The sequence below is a fragment of the Gavialis gangeticus genome, unplaced genomic scaffold (assembly GCF_001723915.1).
Source record: "Gavialis gangeticus isolate Ggan-Ray unplaced genomic scaffold, GavGan_comp1, whole genome shotgun sequence".
Classification (NCBI taxonomy): domain Eukaryota; kingdom Metazoa; phylum Chordata; order Crocodylia; family Gavialidae; genus Gavialis; species Gavialis gangeticus.
In genome coordinates, this window is record NW_017729000.1 from 37,665,301 (window position 1) to 37,692,910 (window position 27,610).

The 27,610-nt window shown below is 39.4% G+C and overlaps 2 protein-coding genes and 1 long non-coding RNA gene across 3 annotated transcripts in view; 2 read left to right on the forward strand and 1 right to left on the reverse strand.

The window, feature by feature from the left end:
• The window catches only part of DOCK2 (dedicator of cytokinesis 2), an 849,953-nt gene that overhangs the window by 322,040 nt on the left and 500,303 nt on the right, over positions 1 to 27,610 (forward strand). The gene's annotated exons all lie outside the window — the stretch shown is intronic.
• FAM196B (family with sequence similarity 196 member B) overlaps positions 1 to 27,610 on the reverse strand; it is a 256,405-nt gene that overhangs the window by 11,236 nt on the left and 217,559 nt on the right. The window contains exons 3-4 of the mRNA XM_019506523.1: positions 18,399 to 20,625; positions 13,912 to 13,986 (exon numbers count right to left, since the gene is read on the reverse strand). Coding sequence (XP_019362068.1) covers positions 13,912 to 13,986; positions 18,399 to 19,768 — 1,445 coding nt within the window. The 5' untranslated portion in view covers positions 19,769 to 20,625. The remainder of the gene's footprint in view (positions 1 to 13,911; positions 13,987 to 18,398; positions 20,626 to 27,610) is intronic.
• LOC109290134 lies at positions 2,613 to 13,962 on the forward strand. Its single transcript, XR_002095536.1, has 3 exons — positions 2,613 to 2,687; positions 9,977 to 9,982; positions 13,951 to 13,962. It is a non-coding gene; the product is annotated as an uncharacterized LOC109290134 (long non-coding RNA).

Here is a 27,610-nt window from a genome sequence, read left to right on the forward strand (position 1 = left end):
GGGGGAGGGCGGGCCGGCCATAGTCAATCTCACTGGCCTGGAAGCAGCTGTGGCAGTCTCAGAACTGGCCACAGCACTTCATCCGGTGCTCCCACTCTCTGGCTGGCACAGCCCCCCTACCTGTTGTCTAAGCAGGGATTGTGGCCTGTCCAGAGGTGCACCAGCATTCTCAGGGGGTGCACGTGCACCCCCCATGCATTGCTACTGCCCTGATGACTTTTCATGTGTATTGTAAGTTTTTCTTATATGTGTATCTGTTTTTTTCTGGTCTTTATTTCAGTTTATAAACTTTTGGGGGAAGCAATGGTTTTTTCTGCTTTGTTTTTCCAAACTGAATAGAACAATCAAGCCTTGATGCTGACTCTGACCATAAGTCTGCAACCTAATTTCCCTTGCTACGGTTGGAGACTGTTGGTTCCACTCCTCTTCCATATGGTCACAGAGAAAAGCCCAGCCCCATCCTCTCTTTCAGGTATTTGAAGACTCTTATCAGTTCCCACCTCAGTCTTCTCTTCTCCAGACTAAATAACCTTAGTTACTTTAACCTTTTGTCTTAAGTCTTGCTTCCCAGGCCCATGATCATCAGTGTTGCTCTTTGCTGCACTCTTTCCAAGCTGTTTATGTTAGGAGATAAGGAGGAATTTTCAGACTGTGAGGTTGGTCAGGCATTGGAACAGGCAACCCAGAAAAGTTGTAGAATCTCCATCCTTGGAAACTTTGAAAAGCTGTTTAGACAGGCAGGCTGTGATGGTTTAGTTGGGGGATGATCCTGCTGCGAGCAGGGGGCTAGACTAGATGATCTTATAAAGTCCCTTCCAGCCCTGCTTTCCTATGATTCTGTGAACAACAGCTGCATGGACTGATTTCCTTAAGCACTCATACCTTCTTGAGAAAGGATAACTATTTTCTATCTTTCACCTTCTAAATATTTGGTTTCTTTCATACTCCTGCATACTCAGCCAACATTGTGACATTTGCAGAAAGCTGTATTATAGATATGGCTTGCCCAGAAAGCATCATAGCAAGAGCATTTTGGTGATCATAACTTAAGTATATACCAATAATAATTTGAAAATTAAATCTCTTATAATGTAAAACTAATATTTCCCATGTTTCTTAAAGTAAAAAAATAGTTTAATAATTCTGAATAGACAGTTTTTCATGAACTGACCTCAAAGGTTAGTGTCTATTGCTGGCAAAATAATGTAGACTTTATAAAGCCAGTTCCTAAGCCAATTGATCTTAGATATTTTTGGAAGAATGATATTTTATGTAGATTACGTAAGCATTTTTTCAGTTATTAAAGCTCTTGGGGGATGCTTAATACTATTATAGAAACGTTTCCTTTGGAATATGCTTCAGTTTAACAGTATGTTCATTACATATACAGTGTGATCTCCATCTTCATTGTTCAGTCATCACACTGATAGCAAGTTCATCACTTTCCACAGTATATTTGCATTCTCTGATTTGCCCCTAGAGAACTGAAGGTTTGCTGTAGCTATACATAAACATGACATAACTTGCTTGCAATACATTTACCTTTAAATTCTTCTACAGTTTATTGGAGAATTTACATGAGTATCAGTCTGTCAGGGTAGAGTGGTCACACTGGATTCACTGCACTATTATTCTGTTTTCTGGTATGTTAAGTGAAGGGTGGTGCTGTGGCAGGAATTTGATTGAGAATGAAGAATTTGTAAATTATGCATCTTGTTGTAAGATTGAATTGGACTGGCTTTATTTTCTGTGTAATATTTTAATTAATATATACAGGCACCTATAGCTATTGGATAAGCCCTTTTGGTTTTGTTAAAAATTAAAACAAATAAGTAAAAAATTACAGAGCCTTTGTGTTCCTAGTATAATTTGGCATAAATATCACTAGATATCTTCAAGACATGTTGTGTACCAGATTATGTAAGCTTATTATAGTATTAATATATTAATATATTAATAATGTTACTGAGTTGGCAAGTATTTTGCAGTGTAATTATTATTTCACCTTGGGAAAAAAACAAATTTTTAAAAAGTGAAATATCCTGGACCAAATAATTCCTGTTCTTCTGCACTTGTTTTGATTCCCTTGTTTGCTAGCATTTTTAACCCAGTCAGTTAATAATCATGGATAATTTTCAAATGACAATGTATTTTTAAACAATTAAGTTTAATTCATTTTATTTGTGCAAACTTTTATTTTCATAATTCTGCTGCCAAGTTTCCATTACCACTTAAAAAATCAGTCTCTAATCAATTACTACAATTTTAAGAGTCAAACCAATACACACTAAAATAAACAAAGTACCTGCAATAATTGTCCTCATTCTTTGGGATTTCTAGTGCTGTGCATCAATCAAGCTTGGTGTTAAACTACATGTTGATAGGTATTTATTCAAATAGAGGACAAGGGTTTTTCTCCAAACAGCATGGGGAATCCCCTCCCCCCCCATACACACACCTGATATTTGCATACAAGGAAACCTCATTAAATACATTTTCTGTAATAAAATTATTGTCAAAAGCAGCATGTGCTCAGTAATGGAAACTAACTATGAAGCTGATTAAATGCAGCCAACACAATACTGAACAAGACTATGGGCAAAGATGCTAGTTTTTTTAATTATGATTACTTCATGTCTCAGGCCAAATTAGCCAAATCATTTCCAAATTCCATTGACTGAGCAGAGGTTAGTCATTTATGTTCATGTGGTGTACCAGGCTGAATAGCCTGGGAGGTAAGATACTTGCCAGTGGTAACTTTATATACTGCCAAATCCACGACAGGCATCCTATGTGCAAGTCCCAAACCCAGAGATCTTGGGGTTGAGATGCCTCCAAGTCTTGCTTGCTCATAGGCAAAAGACCAAAGGAGCAAGCTAGGGAGAAATCCCCAATCTCCATAAAATAAAGTGTGCAGATGAAATCGTCCCATTGGGAGGCTATAGTAGGCTCTCATAGGGGACCTGTCTGTAGTGCAAAGGTCTCCACCCTTAAGTACCACAAGGATAGGTCAGTGCAGCCCATCTGAATAAGATATATGGTAGTGCCCATTACATGCAGTTCTCCTCAACATCAACTCTTTTTAAGTCATTGTGAGCTGCTACATTGAATACATATTGACTTCCTCTTTACTCCAACAGCTGAGTTCTATCTTTCTTCCCATTTCCAGTGATTCCTGTTCCTTCACCAGCCTTAAATGTCTGGCAAACATCTCCAAGGGAGGAGTAGCAAGCAGTTCACCCAGAATCCCTCTGTTGCTCCCTCTCAGCCTGGCATATATGATTAGTAGGGGTCTACCCAACTTGAGAACAGCTGGATGATTTCATGGGCAGGTCACAGGGCCAGCTGCCATTTTTGAGGCCTTATCATGGCCCGGGCCTCCCTATGCCTCTAGCTGATTGGTGGAGAGGGCTGTCCATTGTACAGCTCCATCCCTCACTGCTGATTGGCTGAGGGGTGTTTTTCATATGGCCGCACCCTCCCTGCTGATTGTTGGAGTGGGGTGGGGCTGCATGAAAGGCAGGCCTCTCAGCCAATCAGCTGTGAGAGATGGAGGCAACAGGCATTTTGCTTGCTCACCTTCATGCTGGCAGCCTCTTTCCACCCTTCAAACAGGCAGGCTGTGAGTTTGGGAGGACTGCTGGTTCCCACTGGGGAGCCAGCATTTATTTGTAATAAGTTTTTATTTTCCCACAGATTTCATGGAGTTTGCCAGATCTCATGATTTGGGTAAGTCCCTAATAATTAGTGTGCTGCACCCTCCATGAGGTGGAGCCAGACTAGGTTGCTCCAAGTCTCATCTACACACAATTTTTTAGAGAATCCAAGGACTCATGTCCAGGGATCCTGGTTTTCTCTGATAAAAACATAATAAATTCTCTGATAAAAAAACCCAAAATCCATTATTAAAATTAAAAGCTCCCTGCAGCCCCCTCTAGCCCTGCTAGTACCCCTCACTTACCCCCAAGTCTGTGCAGCCCTGATGATACCCTTCACTTGCCCCCAAAGCCCTCCCAGCCCTGCTGGTGCCCCTCACTTGCCCCCACAACAACAGGCAGCTGCAGCAGAAGCAGCATGGAGCCAGCTCCCCCAATGCTGCTGCCTGCTCAGGTGGGGGTGGGGATGGCTCCTGGCTCCCCACCAGCCCTGCCGGTGCCCCCAGCCATGACCCGCAACCCTCCAGCCCTGCCAGAGAGTCCCCTGGCCCCCAGCCCCATGTAAGCTCCACTTACCGCAGAGACTCCAGGAGTCAAGAGTGAGGCTGAGCTGAGCCGAGCCGAGCCTTGGCTGACTGAGAGTCTCATGCCCCACCCTTCCCTCTGCTCCCTCCCCTTCTGGGCAGAACTGGGGGTTTTCCACCCTGTTTGCAAACAGCTCTTGTAGGCTGGAGCAAAAGCAGGGAATCAACAGGTTTCTCTGCTAAAAGAAGAAATTCATATTTTCTCTGATAAAAAGGGAAACTCGATAGTTTTCTCTGTTTTTCTGTGGGAAACAGAAAACCTGGATCCCTGCTCATGACAAGAACATCTGGCTCCACTCATGACTTGTGGGGTCATTAGCACATGGATCCTTTGTGGGGGTGTATCTGGAGTACATGTAGGACAAAAGTACTAAAACTTCCAGCAGTTTCAGAAAAGTTAAAATGCATCAATTCTGGCTGAACTTTGGATATGTGTAGTAAGTTGCCTATATGCAGATTACTACAGATATGTTTATTTCATGGTCAGTATTTTCATATTTTCCCCTTACTTTCTGTGTGCTCCGGGAGATCGTGGTCTTTCAGTAAGTTAGGGGATAAGGGCCTCAGGTGGAAGAAGTTAAGGGGGCATAGGGCAGGGAGACTACCTGACCCCACAGATTTATTTTCCATGCTGTAGCAGTGGAAGAGGAAAAAATTCTTACTTCCAATAAATAGATTCTGTACCTGGAAAATTATAACAAATTTATAAGTTTTTCACATATAAAATCTAATTATTGGGGAGTTGTCTTATATTCAGGATTATCTTGTATTCAAGTCAATATGGTATTTCATTTAGAGAATGATGTAATCTACTTGTTTCCTCTGTCTACTTTAAAAATGGATGATTTGTGTAGATAAGTTATTTTGACTTGTGCTGAATTGCCAGATTTTTTAATGTTAGAACCAGGTGGCACCATGTACCCATTATGTATGGCTGAACAAAACTAGCTTGTTCTGTGCTCCTTGGCCTGGAGTAATACATAAGTAATGAGCATTTCTTCTCTTAAAGGAAATTCATTGTACATTTTCATTTAAAATGCACTTCCTAATTAGGTACTCACCTAGTTAGATTTCTAGACAGTACAACTTGTGTAATGTAAGATAAAGATATATATGTATATGTGATATATAGTTGAGGTATACTAAACTATTTAATATCTTTTCAAATTTGTGCTTAGCTCTTGCTTAAATAGCTAAAATTATTGTTATGTTTTGTGCATTTGTAACTGGAGTAAATACCATGCATCCCAAACAAAAAATATGAAGATTTTTGAAGTATTCTCATTAGAAAAAATATATGCCAGTAATATTACATTTTAGGCTGCTTGAAGACGTGAAAAAAAACCCCAAACCTCATTTTACTGGGAGAAGCAGCACATTACTGTGATCTGGCTCTACAGTGTCTGTGTAGATCAGGTGCTTCAATGGGGCTTTTTGGCACTTTTAGCTAAAGCAGATTCAGTCACCTGTTAGCTAAAAGTGCCACCCCCTCACCCCGCACTAAAGCACCTGATCTTTACAGACGTTGAGTGAGCTGGGTCCAGCTAAGGCGCTGCCTTTTCTGGAAATGTGTAGGGCTTGGTACAGGAATGTGCCAAGCTTAAAGTAAAGCACCATTTTTTAATTTTTTTATTTTTAATATCTACAAGAAGACATAATGTTTAGATTTTATTACTTCTTAGACTAATCCTGCAAAGTCCTATAGAATATCATGTAATATGCTAGACACTGCACATACTGTTTGAAAATAAAGTTATGAAAACTCACATTTTGTAACAATCCTGAACTACCAGATAATTATGAATTGCAAAGCAAAACTTCAGTACTGCTTACAACAGTTTTAAATTAACTTCAACACATCAGAAATGCACCATATTTACAGTCCAGAATCAACCTTACTGTGATGGGGGGGGAAGGAGAAGTAATAGTTGGCTCAATAAATTATCTTTCTTTTTACTAACCACAAAGTCACTGCAATGAAAGCTTTAAAAAAGAGCAGTCTATTGACAAGGATGAAAATAGCAGGGTTGTCATCGCCTTAGTTTATAAACTTGTGCTGTAATGCATATCCCTGCTTCTCTAATTAAGGCTTAGACCAGTATCTTTAAATCAAGTTAATCTGTCCATAATTTTCTTTCTCTAAAGCCCTCTGGGTTAATCTGTGATGGAGAGGACTAAAATGGGCCGAGTCTGAGCTATAGCTGTGATTGTTCTGCACAAGGGTAATGCATTACTAATGACTTAATATTCTAGAGCTGGCGTTTAGTGAGTCATTATACATGAGAGATGTCAGAAAGTGTTTGTTGGCATGTTTCACTTTGTTGTTCAGTGGTTTAATTAGCTGTAACTAAAAATAGAAATTACACTGTAGAATCAGCAAAGTACAATTTTTGTTAGGAGATTTTGGCATCTCAGAGCACCTTTTCTAAATTGTCAGCTGTCACATTTGTTTTAATTATTATTTTTGCTTGGCTTATGTTATTACTGATCATACCTTTTACAGCTTATTTACACATATATATCATTGTACCCTGATGGCACTTTTACAAAGTGTAATGGAGTGTGATTCTTCCTAATTGTGATGGGGGGAATTGAGGCTGAGAGAATTTTATGATTGAGGTGACACAGCAATCAGAGGTTAGAGTATGATTTTGTATTTAGGAGTCATTCAGTCTCATGTTTAGACCACAGACCAGTAGAAGCCATACTTTTTGGCAGGTGTGCCACTAGTTAAGCTCTCTTCCTCCCAAAGTGCCCCTCTTACTTCTACCGCCTCCCCAGAAGCATAACTGATAGAGTTTATATCTTGGGCTGCCAGAGTGGAGACAGGGGAGTAGGGGCCCATGTAGGCAGGAGGGCTCCAGCTGTGGCCGCACTAGTGGGGCAGAGGCAGGACACTCTGCAAGAGGAAATATCAGGACCATTAGGCAGGTTAACCTTTTCCTGGCTCTGCAAACATCACTGTTTTATGTAACCAATGAAGGCTCAAAGCCCTGAATTACTGCAGTTGTAGGGCCATGGATTTAACCTGGCTCTTGGCTGTGATACCTGATTCCATCTCTTGCAGCAGCAGCCTCATGCCCCAGATTTGTTCCAGGGATCTGATCCCTGTCTCCATTCTGCCACCTCCCTTTATTGAGCGCCTGGCACTTGTGCACCACATAGCACCTGCCCATGCCACTTGTGGTGCACTGGTGTGCATTCTCCTATACACCATGTTATGTCAGGGTACAAACACCAGGGGGGCTGTTTTTATTCATCCTACCTTATAGCTTGGGTAATTAATTACATTTGGTTAAAAAAAAGAGATAAAGTGGAAACCAGTGAGGAGATACAGTTCTCCCTTCAGTTGAGGTTTCTGATATTTGATAGGAAGGCAGCAGTGGTTCCTTTGTTTTCAAACTTCAGATGATAAATCATTATGTATATCTTTTTCAAGTTATTTGGCTTGTTTTTACTGTACCTCTCTTCTGTACTTCTGTAACTTAGATCTGTCACAGTTCCTCTTGTTTCCCAGAATTTGCAAGATCTTAGGCATTCATAGAATCATAGAAAATTAGGGAGGAAGGGACCTCAGAAGGTCATCTAGTCCAACCGTCTGTTCAAAATAGGACCATCCCCTATAATATAATCCCAGCCAAGGCTTTGTCTAGTCAGGTCTTAAAAACCTCCAATGATGGAGAGTCCACAACCTCTCTGGGTAATCTGTTCCAGTGCTTTACTACCCTCCTAGTGACAATTTTCCCTCATATCTAACCTACACATCCTTTGCCAGAAGTTGAGGCCATTTCTCCTTGTTCTATCATCTGCTACCACTGAGAACAGTCTACCTAAATCCTCTTTGGAACTATCCTGCAAGTTGTTACAGGCTTTTATTAAATTCCCCCTCCGTTCTCTCCAAATTAAATAAGCCCAGTTCCCTCAGTCTCTCCTTACAAGTCATGTGCCCCTGCCCCCTGGCCATTTTTGTTGCCCTCCGCTAGACTCTTTACAACTTGTCCACATCTTTTTGTAGTGGGGGGCCCAAAACTGGACACTACTCAAAATGTGGTCTCACCAGTGCAGAATAGAGAGGAATAATTACTTTTCTCAGTCTGCTGGCAGTGCTCATACTAATGCAGCCCAGTATGCTGTTAGCTGCCTTCTCAACAAGGGCACACTGCTGACTCATATCCAGCTTATGGTCCACTATAACCCCCAAGTCCTTTTCTGCAGAGATGCTGCTTAGCTGGTTCCAAGCCTGTAGCAGTGCATGGCATCCTTCTGTCCTAACTGCAGGACTTTGCACTTGTCTTTACTGACTTTCATGAGATTTCTTTGGTCCAGTCCTCCAATTTCTCTAGGTCTCACTGAATCCTAGCCCTACCCTCCAGCATATCTACTACTTTCCCCAGCTTGGTGTCTTCAGTAAACTTGCTGGAGGTACACTCCATCCTGTCTTCCAGATAGCTGATGAAGATATTGAACAAAACCAGCCCCAGGACTGACTCCTGACACCCTCCACTTGATACCGGCTACCAACTAGATGTCAAACCATTGATTGCTATGCTTTGAGCCTGAGTATCCAGCTAGTTTTCTATCCACCTTACTGTCCATTCATCCAACCCCATAGCTTGATTGCAAGAATGTTTTGGAAGGCTGTATCAAAAGCATTGCTAAAGTCAAAGTATATCGTATCCACTGCTTGCCCTACGCCTGTAGAGCCAGTCATCTTATCATAGATGGCAATAATTCAGTTGGGAATGCTATACACTTTGCAGGATCAAGTCAATATAAACTAGGTCAGAAGTTTTACTTGCAATTTTGGGGCATATTTAAGGTCATGAGCACCTCTTGGAAATGGCTCTGTGTTGATCTCAATATTTCTTTTTTCATAAATGCAAATATTAATGTTGACGTTGTCAGATATATCTCTTTAGGGTTGGTTATGACATATAAACAAGACAACCTTATTCCTGTGACATTCCTTTTTTGGCTACAAGGAGATAAATTATTCACAAACACCTAAAACATATTGCCACCTTCATTTATTTTGGTTCTAACTCATAGGGGAAAAAAATGAAAATCCTGAGGATAGTCTCTCAGGTACCTTTTTCATTTATTGCACTAGTTTTTCAGATGAACATAATGAGATTTTTAGCAGAAAGGTGGCTGAACAAGATAAGTTTGATCTTGGCTTGTCTATACCTTAGAGAACATTCTGTTAAGATTTGATAAGCAAATAATAAAATTTTCTAGCTACTTTGGATTAAAATGAGACAATTGTTTGCTCAGATCATTTGTATGCTTTCTTATTAGCATTTCAACTCACTAAGATAATTTAATTAAAAATAAGGCAAAAAAAGTTTAGCTCTGTGAAAACTGTAAGGAAAAAAGGAATATCTTTTCAAAATATGTATATTTTGACTATTATTTGAATATACCTAATGCCACAGTCATTGAGTGAAGGTACAGAATTAGAAAATACTCCACAGCATGCAAGCTAATGTGGGGGGAGTGAAATTCCTTTCTGCTGGCTTTCCCCCTTGATAAATACTAATCCTTTTATTCATGTTCTCTCAGGAAAAGCCTTAGCTTTCCTATGTGCCCTAAAATTTGATAGTAATACTGCATTGGGCAGCATAAGAAGTGGCCTGTCCCCAGAGCAGGACTACTTACCAGCCTTAAAAGAAACAAATTTAGGGACTGTTATTACAAGTAACTTGCCTGCCATTGCAATGCATCGAGAAAGAGAAGTTAGATGTCATGACTAGGTATCGATGTTACACTTATACCAGTATAAATTATTGGAAACCAGTCTGTACCTGTACCAGAACAGAAGTTCAATGCACATAGAGTGGTTTTAAAAAGACAGAATCTGATCTAAGATAGACTTGCATTGATACGGTATCAGACTTACTTGATTTAAGTTAGATCACTCTATCTAACTTCTGTACCAGATCTTCTACTGACTCATTAGGTCCCTGTCCTCTGGCTTCCCAGGCACCTTTGTAGCCCCCCGCAAATCTCACCTTTCAGGGAGGCATGCTAGCAACCAGCCTGCACTTAGATACTCTGGCCGAGTGACCAGCCAGCCCTGCCTCCAGCTCTCATGGACCCTTGTCAGCACAGTGGCTGACACTGCCAGGGGAGGAGGGTGGCAAGAGGTGCTTGGCTGTGCCCAGCAGCCTGGTCCTGCTCCCTGGGACTGTGCCCACCTGCAGAGGCATAGGTGTCCCTGTGTAGGTGTTTGGGAGTCCCTCCAGGGTTGCCAGGCATGGCCAAGCAGGATTGCTTTCACTGTGTGCTAATGCTGTCAGGGGAAGCGGAGGTGGGGTGGAGAGGAGAGGGCTGCTCAGCTGGGCCCAGCAGCCAATCAGAGGTGGCACAGCTAGTCAGCTGTGCTCAGCGGTCCCTGGCAACCCACGCAGATAGCTGGGAAGTGTGCAGAAGTGGGCACAACTGGCCTCACCCAGTGGAGGCTGCCTGCGTGTGGTCCCCCTTCCCCCAACCAAAGGATGAACTTGTGTTCTGTTTACTACCAATCTAACCTAGGGCACTTAAAGTACATAACTTTTGCTTCTGCCTCAGGCTTTTTGAACATCTATTCCTGGCCCATATCTTTATTTAGGGCTTTGGTTCTCGTTAGTAGGCTGTTGGAGACATTGTTAATCCCACATGCCCATCATTTTGTCTTAACTGTGTGAACCTCTTCTGTAGCTGGTATGCTCAAGATACTTCTCTTGTACTGCCTGACTTGGGCTCCAGCTAGTTTAGACTGTTCAAGTTCTCAATCTTGGCTAAGACCTAAGAAGGCAGAGAGGCTGCATTGCTTGCCTCCATGCCAATAAAGGACATACAGGTATTTTATCTGTGTGCTGGTGGTCTGACTTTCCTTCCAGTTTTCAACATATATACCATATTTAACATTTTTTATAAGTTCTAAAACGCTGAATCCTTACAACAACATTTCTTACTTTAAATTATTTTAGCTTGGATAATTAGTAATTTGAAACTCTTCTTGTAATTTTGTTTTAGGAATTACAGAACATGAATACAGAACTGTGCAATCAATAACATTTCTGAACACTTTGTACAGTATGAAAGTCATCATAACTGTTTGTCATAATATTGTTGATTGTTTAACTAAGCAGAAGGATGTCTCCTATCACTTGTTCATTAGCTTATTAGATCTACGTAGAAGTGTATCTTATAAGCTTTATTATAATTTGAAATGTAAAATGAGAGTTCTAAGTTCTCACCATAGCTGATTTGTAATGTTATTTTAATGTTATTCTTCTTTCATCAAAACAAATGCCTTCCTGTCCTAATTATTTGAATGCTGAAATGTTGGTATCAAGAAGTAGTGTAGTTTCAAATAATAATGAAAAAAAATGTGACTAAAACCTCAATTGTATTTGGAGAACTTGGAAAACAAATGTTAAGAATCAGACCATTAAGGCAGAAAATCATAGAAGTTATGTTAATTATTTCCAAACTAGAAGAATAATAGTGTGTCCTGGCATGATTTTTGTATGTTGAAAGAAGGTTATGTAACAGACAAGGAATTCTTCCTGTATGGAACCAAAAAGTACCTCTTCTGTTAGAAAATATATATACTAATGTAAGCAATTCTGTTAAAAATATTTTGTAAGTAATATAGCAAATTCATTTTTCTTGGAACTATATTAATTTGGTAAACTAAAACCATGAATGAATTATGTACTGTTTCTTCAGAAAAAGAAGGTGGTAAGCTTGTAATTTAGGTAGTCGGCTGGCACCTTGACTCATCTATTTATCAGTTCTCCAAAGCTTTACAATCCCATAGACTTCCACCAGTTCTGGCTTCATATCAGTGCACAAAGAAATTGCAGCCAGAAACTTATATCTTGCCTTCAGAGTTATTTCCACAGACCACCAAGAGATTTAAGAGTTGTAGCCATAGAGCAGCACAATTCTGTTTACTCATCTTAGAGTAGTAGTTGGCCACTAAGGGCTGTGAGCATTTTCCCACAGCCATACCTACCGAGGATTGAAGGTATTAAAAATCTATTCCTTTCCATCTGCCTGAGAGTGGTTATGAAACTTCCTTTTTTTTTTGTTAGCTTCACTGAAAAGTGATAGGTAAGTGTTCTTAATAATTAAGCACTGTGTAGCATCTTGTTTTAGGTGATTTTTTTTTTTTGGAGGGTGGTGGTGATGAGGGGGATAGTTCTTTGAGCTTTTATACAAGCCACAGATGCAGAACTTTCTTTGCCAATTCTACTTTCCTCCTTGAATGGGAATGAGAAGTCTTTTTTATGATTCAGTGAATGAAACTGAGTATTGTTGAAACCATTGCTTTGTAGTGGCACATTAGAAAAGTGTAGGAGAGGTTACTGTCATCCCTTAAATGAACAGTGATAAGAAAAAAAAATCCTAAAGTACAATCTATATGAAAAGAGTATGTGTCATGTGGTATTGACATTTATTTTGAACCTATTGTCATATCTTTAGACCCTAAGCCTCAGCTGATCCTTGTTCTGTCATTCCAGCTGCTGTTTGCATCCTATACCAAGAGCTGCACCAAAGCAGCAATCTGTCTGTGTTTGTGATAAAACTGCCTCCCCTTATCCAACTGTATGTAGCAGTTCTATCTCAGCACTATATCTTGTAGCCTAACATTCTTCAAATAGTGGGAAACATCTAGAAAACAGATCCAAACTAGAACTGTATTCAATTAAAGTAATACTGATTGTAGTAATTGAATAGCTAAAAATAATAAAAACCACAATCCTAATATCTCCAATTCTGAGCACACGCACAAACCCCCCCCTCTATGTATTCCATATTACAATTGTCACTTACTGTCAAATTCTGTAATGATATATTTAAAAAATCATGATGCTTGCTGTGAACTGTAAGTTACATCCAGGATCCCTAGCTGTGGAAAATACATACTTGTACAATTGCTTACTTTTATTTAAGATGAGCACATACTTGATGCTGATCTTATGTCACAAAGAGTGTTAATAGCATATATCAAGTGAATTCAGGTTCCTGGTGCCAACTGAAATACAATTCTAAAGGAAGAGGAAATCAATGGATATTAGCCATTTAAATTCCTTGATGATTAGGTTCTTGAGTCCAGCCAGCATCAAGAGAGATTTACAAGCTTGTACTGAGCTGATGGATTTAAACCTGCATATTCACTGCTTCCAGAAAGTACTGCAAAGTTATTTGGCTACAACTAACTATTTAAGTTAAACTTTAATTATAGGATTAATTAAAATAAATAAATTGCACTCTTTCAAAGAAAATAACATTCTTTGAATTGAAATGTGATTTCATTTGTGTACTATACTTGCATACTTTTCACATGAAACAGCAAGTATAACTTGAGTCTGGAAAAGAAGTTAGTCCTGCAGATTATTCATCTGTCCTAAAATCTAATTTCATTTAAAAACATAAGCTTTAAAGAAGTAACACCCAAAGGAAATACCAATCGATAGAGAATTCTCCACAGGATTTCAAAGCATGGTAGTGAAAATGATGCTATGTAATGTCAACGGAAGTGTCTGGTTTAATTTTCTTAAACATTGAACCCTTTCTAAATAATTGAGAAATATTTTTTCCTATGCCTTACAATAGCACAGCTACACTGTTGTAAGATCTATACATACTATATCAAGTAGCATGAAGTAGTGAAGTACCTGTAAATGATACATGCAGTGTTCTGGCAAGTGCTGCAGTTGTTGAGGTCTTGGCCAGTGCGGTAGAAGTTGCGCCTGCAATGGACAATAGTTCATTCAATTCACAAAAACCTGTTAGCTGACAAGGTAGGACTCTTATCACAACATGCCATTCTCTGTGCATTTTTGTTATTTTAAACATAAATTAAGCAGCAAAATCTATTATATAAAGCATCTGATTTTAAGCTAGTCAAAGAATACAGTATATTCATATTTCATCCTAACCTGTCTTTAAACTTGTCTTTAAACTTGTCTTTAAACTTGCACTGTCATAACTACATTATATAAGATTCTCTGGAAGGCTGGCTACTCAATATAGCTATTAACTCTTCTAAGAACACTTTAGTTGCAAGAAGGCATCTTTATGTAAACACGTTTGAAAGTATTTAAAAGATCTATGCTCTCTGTATATGGAAACTTACCCTTTCCCTTTATTCCTTTTGCTGTTTTTTTCACACTCATTCTTTTTTTTCCCTTTCAGACTGAAATTTTAAATGGCCCATGAAAGCAAATAAACATAATTTCTTCCATCAAAAATAAGTTATTTTGTGGATTCTTATTTCAACATCTTCTTGCTGGGTGATAATTTTTATATTTGCAAATTAAATTAAGGAAACAAATCTTTTTCTATCTGTCCTTACAAAATGAGCAAACTGGCACAGTTGTAGACTAGCTATCAGTGGATATATTCATGGCCAGGCTAGAGTTCTCTCACAAATGACTTCAATCTTAGTAATGATATAGTAACACGAAACAGGCAACCCTCTTTAGTGGCCATTTACATCTCGAGGATCCAGTCCATTAAGTTTAATGCAGTTTAACTGAATAATGAGTTAATAAGGCCTAAAAGATGCCCTAAATTATGATCTGATGGCTTTTCTGAGAGCTAATCTCTGACTATTCTTTTCAGTAGGGATATATTGCAAAATAAACCTTGCCATTGTTCTTCTCAACACAAGTACACATGTAGCTGTATTGCTAAAAACAAACAAACAAAAAAAATCTTACATCCATACAGTTTTACTATCATAGTCGGTAAATTCTGAAAGAATTCTGAAAGATGGATTGAAGCTTGAACAGAGCCAGCTAGGAAACTCATAAGTATCCCAGTCTTCAACAGTGCATTAACAGAATAAAAGTGAAGAAAGTACATATGGTTTGATCTATGTTTTAACTGACAGTGCTGCTGTTCTCTTGAATATTCAGATCTATAAATACTAGGAAGTTTGCTTTCATAAGTGATGGTCACTCTAATCCTGTTCAGTGTGATGAGGAAGTTTGGGCAGATGTTTCCTTAACCCGATGTGTCAGTATTTGGCATACCGCACATTCATACAGCGCATGTTTCATAGTCAGACCTTTATGGAGTCTTTTGAATTTGCAGGCTTTTGTCAACTGAGGATAGACTGGTTTTGTAGTTTATAAATGTTTGTTTTTTTAATGTCAGGTTCATACCCATCTGTTTTTCATTTAGAGAAAATAGGATGGTGTTGAAGGGCAGTAGGTTTATACAGTGGGATGGTTTTGAAAGGCAGGAAAAAAATCGATGAAAATGAATAAGGAAAATGTTGGGTGCAGGATTAGGGAGTGAGGAGCAATTTGGAGTTGTGGAATGTGGAGAAGTGCTTGAGATGAGACTTTAACATTTAAAAAAAACTAACTTGATAAAGCTCATTGGAATTAATGAGTTAGAACATAGTATCTTCTTACAAAAATATTTACATGATTATAATGATTAAAATAAATTATCCATGATTAAATGATTTTAAAAATTTATTATATATTTACTTAATGCATCAATTAAATAATATTAATATTGTGAATGGGAAGGTTTCAATACATATTTAGTGTGCCTAGAAAATTAGTTGTCAGAAATAGCTGAAATGCACCAAGGCAAATCCAACCCTCAGACTAAGCATTTCAGCTAAGAATGGAAGACTTCTGCATGAGGAAGCCTGGCCTATCTACTGAGCAGGGGTGTTCAACCCTGTGGGCCAAATTGAGCCCTGAGAGCCAGAACTGGGATCTGGGGCCTGGCACTGCCCCCTCCCAGCCCTGTGTGCCAGGACTGGTTCTTGGGAGTGTGGCAGTGCCCCCTCCCACCTCAGCTCATGGGGTTTGGGGAGCCTGGTGCCACTCCAATCTGGCATCCCACACTGGGTTTGGGCCCTGGAGCCTAACAGCCCCTAACCAGCTCTGTGTGCTAATATCACTGCTGTCCCACCATCAAATTTCCAACCCCCTGTGGAGCTCTGTGTTCTGGAAGACATAGGACTGTGGGCCAGATGTGGCCCAGGTGCTGGGGGTTGAACACCCCTGATCTAGATAACATTTATAGGGATAGATTATTCAGCTCTATCTTGTACCACTCTTGTTCATTTTTTACATTTTTTTTTTCTTTACAAGCATTTGGATTCCAACTTCCATCCCAAATCTGGTCCCATCTTTTTGTGAAAGTTTATTTCTGCTGCTTTGGAATCTTTTAGTAATATGAAAGATCCTGTAGGATTCACTCCTTAATTATAGCCAGATATGAGAATTACATGCTGTTGACATACAGGGTCTAATTTTAAAATATAGAATTTACTTGTGTATCCTCATCAATTATACCTATAAATAGTCCATTTTGGACAATTTCATTTTCATATATTATTTTCATGTTGATTGAGGTAACTGAAAAAAAATTGGGTGTTCAAGATAGTTGTTTTGCATGTGCTATTATTGCATTTAACCTTTATAAAATTAGACCCTTATTTTTCATAGAAAGCAATTAGGTATGAATTATTTGTAACATTTTTTAAACAATAGAAAACATCTCAACCTGATTCATTATTATTTATTTCTTTATATAGAGCTATGAAATTTGTAATGTGCAGATACAGTCTATTCTGAACCACTGCTTTAAGTTTGAGTATTAATAAGCCATTACAAACCCTGTAAAACAGTATAGAAGTGATCAACTATTTTAAGATGCTTACTTTGTGCCCAAAAGTTTGCTTAACATCTCCCCTAACTATGTAGTTGGTCCAGTAAAAGGTATCATGGGAAAAAATGTGGCTCATAACCACTCTCATACCATAAACATCCTTGCTTCTCACATTTCACCTTTGAGATACTAATAATGGAAACGGGCCTACTTCTGTATGCCTTTTAAAAGTCATATAGACAGGCTGTCCCATTTGGGCCAGGTACAGACATTACACTTTTAATGGTATAAGTGATTGAAAATTGGTCTATACTCATAACAGAACAGAAGTTCAGCAGACAACTGGTCTATATCCATAACATAACAGAAGTTCAGCACATACAGACTGGTTTAAAAATGGCAGAACCCAATCTCAGATTTGCTCCCCCTACCAAAGGATGAATGTGTGCACTGTACCAATATAAACTATGACACTTATAGAAGACTGCGTAACTGAAATCAGTTCCCCTCAGGCTTTTTTAAATATCTGTACCTAGCTCTAAAGTCTAATGCACATTTTAGATGCATAAATCACACGGCTGCAAGAGGGGCTAGTGATTTTGCTGAAAAACATGAAGCATTACTACAGGCCATACATTTTTGCTTTATATGGGTCTTACTGGTATGGAGAACAGTCATTTTAAAACATTGGCTTGCTGTTCCTCAGTCATGTTCTAGTTAATAATTTTCACATGTTGTTTTACTGCATGTGCATGGTTCTAAATTTTCAGGCACCTGCTCAAAACATGAAAATGTTCAGAGTACAAGTGATAGAAATGTACTTTGTTGTCCTGCCAGTATGTCTTTTTCTTGTTCTTAAGTCACCACTCTTAAATTGGTAACCCTTTCTTTTGCCTTAGTTTTCTTGGTTAATGGGATTAATAAAATGTGACCCACATAACTGTCTTGGCAGAAATCCCTCATGTAGATGTAGTGCTTTGGCCAATAACTTATTTTGCTCAGGAAGGAAGGCCTGGAATGCAGAACCATTTTTTGTTGAAATAAACTGCATTGATATTAGGTACACTTAGCCAGTGTAAAATTCTGGTACAGCTAAACTGCCATAGACTTAACTGTAGTAGTGAGACAAAAGCTCTGTTGTAATGGTGTCTGATATGCACTATTAATGCCTTTGAATTTATGCATTTGTATGAGACAGCCTATAACTGAATTGAGACCAACTTATAAAATTCATGTGCTAATATATTTATGACACCATAACCTCAGTCAAGATATGAATTAAATAAACCCTAATTCAACCAACGTTCAGTATCAAGTAAAGCCGAACTAGGAAGGCATCTGTTTTTGTCTAAAATGGCTCAAGTATCAGAAATCGTAGATAAGATATGGTTTTCCAAACTCTTTTTAAAATATTTCAGAGAGAGATTTTTGAGAGCAAAGGTTAAAAGAAAGCAAACAACTACTTTTGACTTTTGATAAATTACTTAGTAAAATAGCTTTTTAATATTAAAATACACCATACCCTTCACTGAGGGCTCTGGCTTTTTCCAGGTCTTGAATTACATTCAAGAGGACTTTAATCTTCTCCTGGTTTGACTGCAAAGATTCTTCTACGGACTGCAGCCTGCCTTGTAGGGCACATAATTCACCATGTGCCAAGTGAATTTGATTTATTTCTCTAATCTCTTTGTTAGTTTGTGGTTTTATTTTACTCCTTGGAAGATAGGACTTTATGTGAAAACTTCCTAAACAATCATTATACTCTGGTACGTCTGACTGTGTAGAACTTTTCTCAGTTTCAGTTTGATATGAAGGAACAGATTTTGACACACTACTTCTGGACAATGACATTACTGCCTGATCATCATTAGTCAGTGTCATACAGTCAGAATCTGTTTCAGGCAGTGCAAGCTGTTGATGGTCTCTGGAGATACAGTATGATGAACTGTGATTCGATGGAGGTGATAATGGAGTAGTGCTGGAGTCTTCATTTGATCCAAGTAACTCAGAATCACTTTTATCTGCTTCACAAGAATCAGGCTGTGCATTAACTTCATTGCAGTTACTTGTATTCACCAAGCAGAAGTAAGATCTTTTTGAATTTGATGGCTGCATACAACTTTCATTCAATTGTTTCATTGCAGTAGAAGAATGTGCTGAGTCACTTAAATCCATAGGCATGTCCAGAGTATAAATGGAAGCATTATTGGCCTGTGGAGAACTCAGATGTATGTATTCAGGCACCTGGGTAGAAACAGTTGCCTTTTCCAGTACTGAGAAAGCATCTGCATCCAGGTGGATGGGTCCATTGCTTTGTGCTTTAGGCACTCCTTGACATACTTCATTGGTTATTTGGTCTCTCTTAGATCCATCTTCTAAATGTTCAGTTATCCTTAAATAAGAAAAGTGTGAGGACAGGAGATCCTGTTCAGAAAGGTTGCCATTGACATGGACAGTGCTTTCAGGCTCAGTTGGCATTTCTGTTAAAGACTTGCTTGTTATCAGTTTTTTCCTCCTAAAAACTGGGAAGTGTTTCCTGAGGCTAGGAGAAGTCTGAATAGCAATGTTCTTAAGCCCCTTTGGAGCCCTCGGAAAACAAAGAGGGTAGTTTGGCAAGTTCTGGTGCCTAGATGTTTGTGCCTGTCCGGTCACAAATGCTATGTCTTTGGGAGGCTCGATGTCCAAATCAGTGACACCCATTGGCTTTTTGCTTGCACCGTCATCTTGGAATCGAACTTGCTGAGATTTGATTCTGCGGTGGTGTGGCTGCCTCACAAAATCAACAGAATCGAGGCTGTTCCGTTTCAATAGTACAGGACGTACTTTTATGTTTTGCTGGGCCATTGAATCGCAGTTTAAGGTCTGCAAGTAACGCGTTTCTTTGCGACCCATTTCATTAGGTCATTCCAAAAGCACCTGGTGGTTATACCCCAGATCCAAATGACAATTTTAAGTGTTGCTTTTTAACTGTGTTCCTTTTACTGCTTGTTACCATTTGTGTTTCTTAGCTGGTGTATTTTGTTTGGGAAATTATTTTCAATTTTCCCTTGTAGCTTTAAATATTATTTTATTAGAAAGATAGCTAGCTAGTTAGATGCAACAACAGGATGAACTAATAATTTAATCCTGAATCCAAGGAGAAAGTTATAAAGGAGATCATTTGGAAACCTTAATGTTTACATTTTCCAGCATTGTTGTTTAATAGGTAACAAAAGTATAAATTACAGTAGAATAAGGTATATTTACTCCTAACTAATGTAATGTAAAGATAAATATTAATACTGCTTTTCTGATGCCCCCTTTGTTGACAGTTAGCCCTTCAGAAATCCGGTGTTGAACTGTAGACCTGTTAAATATTTCTTCTTTTTACAGAGTATATAATAACTGACTTGGGCACTAGCATTTTTGATGCATAATATGCCTGTAGGAACATATCTGTTAATATTAAACTGAAATTAATCTTTCAGAGATGCTTTCTCTTCTTGTCCCATCCTTTTACTTCAGCAGCTGAAACTAATCTTCTTAAAAAGCCAAACAAAAATCAGTGGCTTGTGACTGAGAAAAGTATAGCATCCAAAAGGACTCTGTGAAAGCAGTTATTGATGTATGGTCCTTACTTTCTAGTTCATCCAAGTACAAGGCTAAGCATGTCTGAAGAACTGTTGTTTGAGTGAAATCTATAAATACTTTGGCATCAGCAGGGTAGTCCAGACCACCTAGTCAGCATTTGCAGAATAGCAGATATTTTTCTGAAAATAAAAAGACAACAGTTGCAGTTGAACAGTCTGAATGAACACTCTTTTCCCTTCCTGCTGTCTTTCTCTCTCAATATTTTCCACTTGCAATGCTTGGGGGCCCCCCATAGTAGGATGCCTGAAATGGAAACTGAAAAATAATATTTTGTGATATGAAGTGCATAAATGTTTCATTAGAATGAAATACAAGAAAATATATTTTCAGAGTAATAATTCAAGGAAATTGAGGTTACTTTCAGTCGTACTACATAATGTTGGGTGTGGATCTGAATCCAATAAGGACCTTAGAATCTCAAAGAAATCCAGTTCCAGAGCTGTAAATGGGTACTGGAATTGGTTATGTTTATAATGGCCAGAAGCTGAATAATTAATACATGTAAGAACTTTGGGCAAGTCGGTTCAAATAGAATTATGAATGTTTATTTTGCAGTAGGTATCATCAAAAACACATATGCAAGCATCTGTGAGATTTGTGGGGTCCACCATTAGGAATGGGTCAATCCTACGTTCTATTTTTCTTAAAAATTGCAAATGATAGTTTGTCAAAAAATAAAATATATTTTATATTACTGTGGGCTCCTGAAATCATGCAGTGGCATGCTGTAAAATCTGAGGTCGTCATGAATGCTTATAATGTGCTCCTTGCAAGTAGTTTGCCTAAAGCTTCCTGCCGTATAAAGCTGGTTTATTGCTCATATGCCAAATATTTAAAAAAACCTTAAAAACTTTTTGGTTACACAGTGAAACTGACTTCTCTGAAAAAAACCATCAGGACAACAGAATAGTAATCAGCAGAAAACAGTGTATATGTTAAAAACAGAAATAGCAGTTCAGTACTTACAAAAAATAGGGAAAACCCCCTTTTTTCTATAGCCATCTGCTATCAAATGAATTCACTTTTGCATTTTGATAATTAATCAATTCTGTCTTTCTAGGACAGGGGTGGGCAAAATATGGCCCACAGACCAAATCTGGCCTGCCAACTGATTGGATCTGGCCAATGAGCAGGCACCTGCCAGTTGACTAGATCCACCAGGAAGCAGCGTTCCTTCTAAGTTGTGTTGTGTGCACGGCTGCACAGGCATGCCTGATAGTGCGGCATGAGCGTGCCTGCGCAGCTTAGAGGGAACTCTGCCAGGAAGCTGTGCACACTGGCCGGGGCCAGGGCTGGCAGGTGCAGACAGGAGTGTGGGAGTACTCAGCCCCATGTAGAGCACCACGGGGGCAGCTGTGGGCTGGATGTGAGGGGTGGGCTGCACACACTCTGTGACCCTCACCCTTCCTCCCCCCACCCTTGGCCAGCTCCTGGGACCTAGTGCAAGGTCAGCCCTTCCCACACACATGCACACCCCCACACACAATTCACAAGAGTCTTTATTTTGAGATATTATGTAATCACTTCTATATACATTACTCAAAAAAAATTGGGAATAAAATTATTTTTTGAAATAAAATTTAAATGTCTTATAACAAGTGTTTTGGTTGTTAGTTCTATGTGTTTTTTGTCTATAATTTGTGAAAATGATGTTCTCTAAAAGATTTTATGTGTGCGGGCCTTGACAGCACACCAAAACTCATTAAGTGACCCACCAGCTAACATAACTGCTCACCCTTGTTCAATAATCAAAAACATTCCAAGGTTGGCATAACCATCTTTGACAGGTGTAGTCAGTTTTATAATAAAAATTAACCATGAACAACATTCTCCCCATTCTCCTATTCCTCCAGCCCAACATTGTAAGCTTGGCACAAAACTACCATTTTCTTATAATTTATCACATAATACGTATTTTATGGTCCTTTTCTAATGAGATTTTTTTTCTTAATGACCAGTTAAAAATCTGTTGGCATGCAAGCTGTCAGAGCTGAAATTACACGTGCAGGGTACTGGGTTCATGACAGTGGTGTTGTGCTTAATCTTGGCATCCAGTTCATTTTGTATCTGTCCACCTACATAGTCAGCAAATTTCAGATATCAAGAAGATTGCTTCATAGTTTCTAGAGTTGGAAGGGACCTGAGCAGATCATCAAGTCTGACCCCCTGCCCCAGGCAGGAATGAGTGTTGGGATCATAATCCCCCAGCCAGATATCTATTCAACCTCCTCTTGAAGACCCTCAAAATAGGGGAGAGCACCACCTCTCTTGGGAGCCCATTCCAGAGCCTGGCAGCCTTAACTGTAAAGTAGTGCCTCCTGATATCAAGCCTGGACCTGCTCTCAATCAATCTGTGGCTGTTATTCCTTGTTATTCCAGGTGGTGCCCAGGGGAACAGAGCCTCACCTGTTTTCTGCTGGTCCCCCCTGGTGAGTTTATAGATGGCCACCAGATCCTCTCTGTCTTCTCTTGTGGAGGCTGAATAGATTCAGGCCCTTTAGTCTATCTTCATAGGGCCTGGCCTGCTGCCCCCTGACCATGCAAGTGGCACTTCTCTGAACCCTCTCATAGTTAGCCACATCCCTCTTGAACTGCAGTGCCCACAATTGGACACAGTACTCCAACTGCAGCCTGACCAGCACCGCATAGAAGGGAATGATCACCTCCCTAGATCTGCTTATGATGCATCTGTAGATACACGACAAGGTGTGGTTAGCCTTACTGACCGCTTCCTTGCATTGGCAGCTCATGTCCATCCTGGAGTCAACATTGACTCCAAGATCCCTGTCAGCCACTGCGTTGTTGAGAAGGGTGTTCCCCAGGCAATAAGTATGCTGCGGGTTCCTTCTCCCTACATGCAGCACCTTGCACTTGTCTGCATTGAATTCCATCCTATTCTCATCTGCTCACCTCTGTAACCTGTCCAGATCTACCTAGATATGGTCCCTCCCCTCCAGTGTGCCCACTTCTCTTCACATCTTTGTGTCATCAGTGAATTTGGATAGGATGCTTTCCATGCCCACCTCCAAGTCGCTGATAAAGATGTTGAATAGCACAGGCCCAAGGACTGAGCCCTGGAGAACTCCACTGCTCACATCCCTCCAGGCTGAAAACAACCCATCCACCACCACTCTCTGGGTGCGACCATCGAGCCAATTTGCCACCCATCTGACTGTGTAGGGATCGATGCCACAGTCGCCTTGTTTTTTTATGAGCATGGGGTGAGAAACAGTGTCAAAGGCATGAGAGCTCAATTGACATGAGAGCTTTATTATATTTTTCTCTTAGATGCTAATTTATTTCTTCTTCTCTGCAAATGAGAACATATATATCAACCAGTTGCTGTTCAAATTATTCATATAGCTCTCTGCAAATGAGTATTCAATATGAGCTATGAATATTAATCAAATATGAGCACTGACCTTGACTTATGATTTCATATCCTGTTAAAATTTTAGTAGAAGATGTGATAACATATGCTGAGAAACTCATTTAAAGTAAACTTTTAAGAAGGCTAGTGCCCAGTTGTACTTTTGTGGACACGGCTATTGCTTTCAAAACTGGCAATACTAAAAAAAGCATACTATTGTACTTCAACATTTCATTTATGGTAATAATTCTGTTGGAGGTATAGATATTCAGAATGTGCTTGAAAATAAGAAGCCAATGCAGGTTTTGCCTTTAATGTTTCTGTGTTTCAGTTTGCACATCTGTAAAATGAAAATAAAAATACCTGCATAGAAGTATGAGGTTAACGTTTATATATTTATATAATGTAGCATGAAATATATGAGAAAGATGTGGGTGCTTAATATCAACTGATTGCAGTTACTATTTTACAAATAATCATTATTTTATTTAGGCCATGGGTCTACACAATTTGTAAAGCAATATAGAGCTATAGAGTATAAGCGTATGTTACTGAGGGATCTTGTGATCCCATATGATGGATAGTCATATGATGTAGTATGCAACCTTACTGAAGTAATCTTGTTTCTGGTAAGATTTTGTCTCATACTTGCTTCTTTTGATACATTTTTATTTAATGGCTATTATGGTAAAACATAATGTGTAAAGAAAACAGCTTCTGGATGTCTGTGTGAATTGCCACATACGTTTTGTAGACGCCAGTGTGGTAAATTGCATTGAACGTGTGCCTTTGACCTAGTCAGACTACATGCCATCTCTTAACATGAGAATCTTCCCCACCATTTGACCTTCAAGACGGATGTTTTTACTTTTAGTATTCTTCAGTGTGTGAATTTAAATGCAGTGCTTGTTTAGACTGCAGTTCCACTTGCTGAGTGTAAGTGCATGAGAACTGCTGAATGAGTGCAACAGGGTGTAAACTGTGTCAAATGGAAGACAACCCTGACTATAAGACAACTCAAGATGTGGGCAGTGGTGTCCCGCAGGGGTTGGTGCATGGTCCAGTACTTTTCAACATCTTTATTAATGATTTGGATGTGGGGGTGAAGAGCTCACTGGGCAAGTTCACGGTTGACATCAAGTTATGGGAAAGCGTGGGCACACTTGAATATAGGCTACAGATACAGGCAGACCTAGGCAGGTAGCAAGTTGGGTGGATCATAATCTGATGAAGTTCAACATCGAGAAATGTAAAGTGCTCCACCTCAGGATGACCAACCTCCAACACACATACAGGTTTGGCAGCACCAAACTGACCAGCTGCACGAATGAAAGGGACCTGGGGGTAATAATAGACCATAGTATGAATATGAGCTGGTAGTGCAATGCTGTAGCCAGTAGGGCAATTAATACTCTGGCATGCATCAATTGATGCATCTCCAGCAAAACCAAGGAGGTGATTCTTCCGCTCTACTTAACACTGGTGAGACCACAGCTGGAGTACCACATCCAGTTCTGGGCACTGCACTTTAACAAGGATGTGGACAAGCTTGAGGAAGGCCAAAGAAGAGCTATCCGTATGATCAGAGTCTTACACAGCAAGCCATATGAGGAAAGGCTGAGAGATCTGGGACTCTTCAGCCTGAAGATAAGAAGGCTGAGAGGGGACCTGGTAGCAGCTTATTGCTATACTAGGGGAATACATCTAGGGCTTCATGAGCAACTGCTCACCAGGGCACCCAAGGGGAAAACCAGGACTAAAGACCACAAACTCCTGGAAGACCAATTCAGGCTCAACATTAGGAAAAACTTCTTCACAGTCAGGGTGTCCAGACTGTGGAATAAGCTACCTCCAGAGGTGGTGCAATCACCTTCCTTGGAAATCTTCAAGAGGAGACTAGATAGTCACTTTGCTGGGGTCACCTGACCTCCACTTATCTTTCCTGCTTGGTGCAAGGGGCTGGACCCGATGATCTTCCAAGGTCCCTTCTGGCCTTATAATTTATGAAACACCCCAATATTTAGATTCTATATATGGAAAATCTATGAACTAATTATAATTCTCCAGGTATAGAATCTAATTATTGGAGGTTTGCCTTCAACAGGGAAAATAAATCTGGGAGGTCAGGTATTGCCTTTGCTCTTGGCTTCACCCCAACTTTTTCCCTTGGCAGCCCCTTCCCCCTCTCCTTACTACCAGACCCTGCTCTCCCTGAGCACATGAAAGTGAGGAGCAAATTTGAAAACACTGACCAAAAAATAAATATACCTGTAGTAACTTGCATATAGCAATATTACCACAGGTACCCATAGACTTAGTTCATCCAGAACTGATCCAGCTTACCTCTTTTGAAACTGCTGCAAGTTTTAGCACAGGTACTCCATAAACACACTTTTAAGCATCACTTTTGTACCTACAACTATGCATGACATTAGTGCAAAGCCAAAAGACTCATGATTTACCATATAGTTCATTGGCCTGGGCTCCAGCAGTGCCAACAGTGTTTCAGGCCATGGTGACTCCACAGCTCAGCACTGCTTAGTATGTATGTGTACTCCAGATACTCTCCCCACAAAGCATCCATGTGCTAATTAACCCTGCAGTCATGACTGGAGCCAGGTGTTCTTTTCACAAATTCTGAGGTCCTCAAAAAATGTATGTGCAGATGAGGTGCACAAGTTGTTTAATGGTTCTTATTCTTACTAGTTATGAATAACGTGATGCAGCATTTAAAGTATAATCTTTAGCATGTCTTGAATAGAATATGAAGCATTCTGATGGGCAGTTCTATAGAAATGAGTTGAATGTTCCAACCTAAGCCTGATCGCTGCAATATTCATATGGCCCGTTCTTAACATTCATCGTTTAATAACAATAATGACAATAATGACTTTGGAACAGTACATTTAATGGGGATTGATGACTGCTGGGGTTAATGACCTTCTCTCTTGCCTCAGGCTATCTACTCTCCTCCACTCTATTTTCCCCTGGACATCCATTCATTAATCCTCAGGAAATGCTATGTGCCTCAGTCATTACTGCTTAATGAGCACAGTGGCTCTGTTCCAGAGGATTCAAATGGTAGTCATTGAAGCAAATGTCCTGTTTGATGGCTAATGGTTATTGTTGATCTCTATATTAATGACAGATGTTTATTTCATGCTCTCTTTCTCATTGATTTATTGAGTATAAAAACGAATTTATATTGCTGTATTTTATCGACATATTTTTATTTTCTTCCTTTTTGTTTCTTACTTTATGTTTTATATCATCTTGGTACTGGAGAATGTCGATTCAGGCTAAACACTCCCAGGCTAACTACAAATATTACCTATTTATTGATTTTTGAAATTTATCTTATGCTTGATTCTGTCTGAAGCAAAAACTTTACTGTATGTCTGATGCAGCTAGGAGTTCAGGAATGGGATTGCTTTTGATATTTTCACCATTTAACTTTGTGCGCTGTATAGTCACGTGAATTAGAGGTTATACTGTTCAGCACATCATCTTAAATTTGTCAGTGCTCCTAGATTTTAAGTAGCTATAGCTACATGTTATGTCTGGTTTATCTGAGGCCACATACACATACCCACAGGTAATACTCTCTTACTTCTCGCCAAGTTTAATTATGCAATTATTGCTCTGAGAACAAGTTCCTGGCTTCATCTTCCTATGTACAGACTGGGATTTTTCAGCAGTCTGACTGAATTCAGTCCCTATAGTTAGTGTGTGTG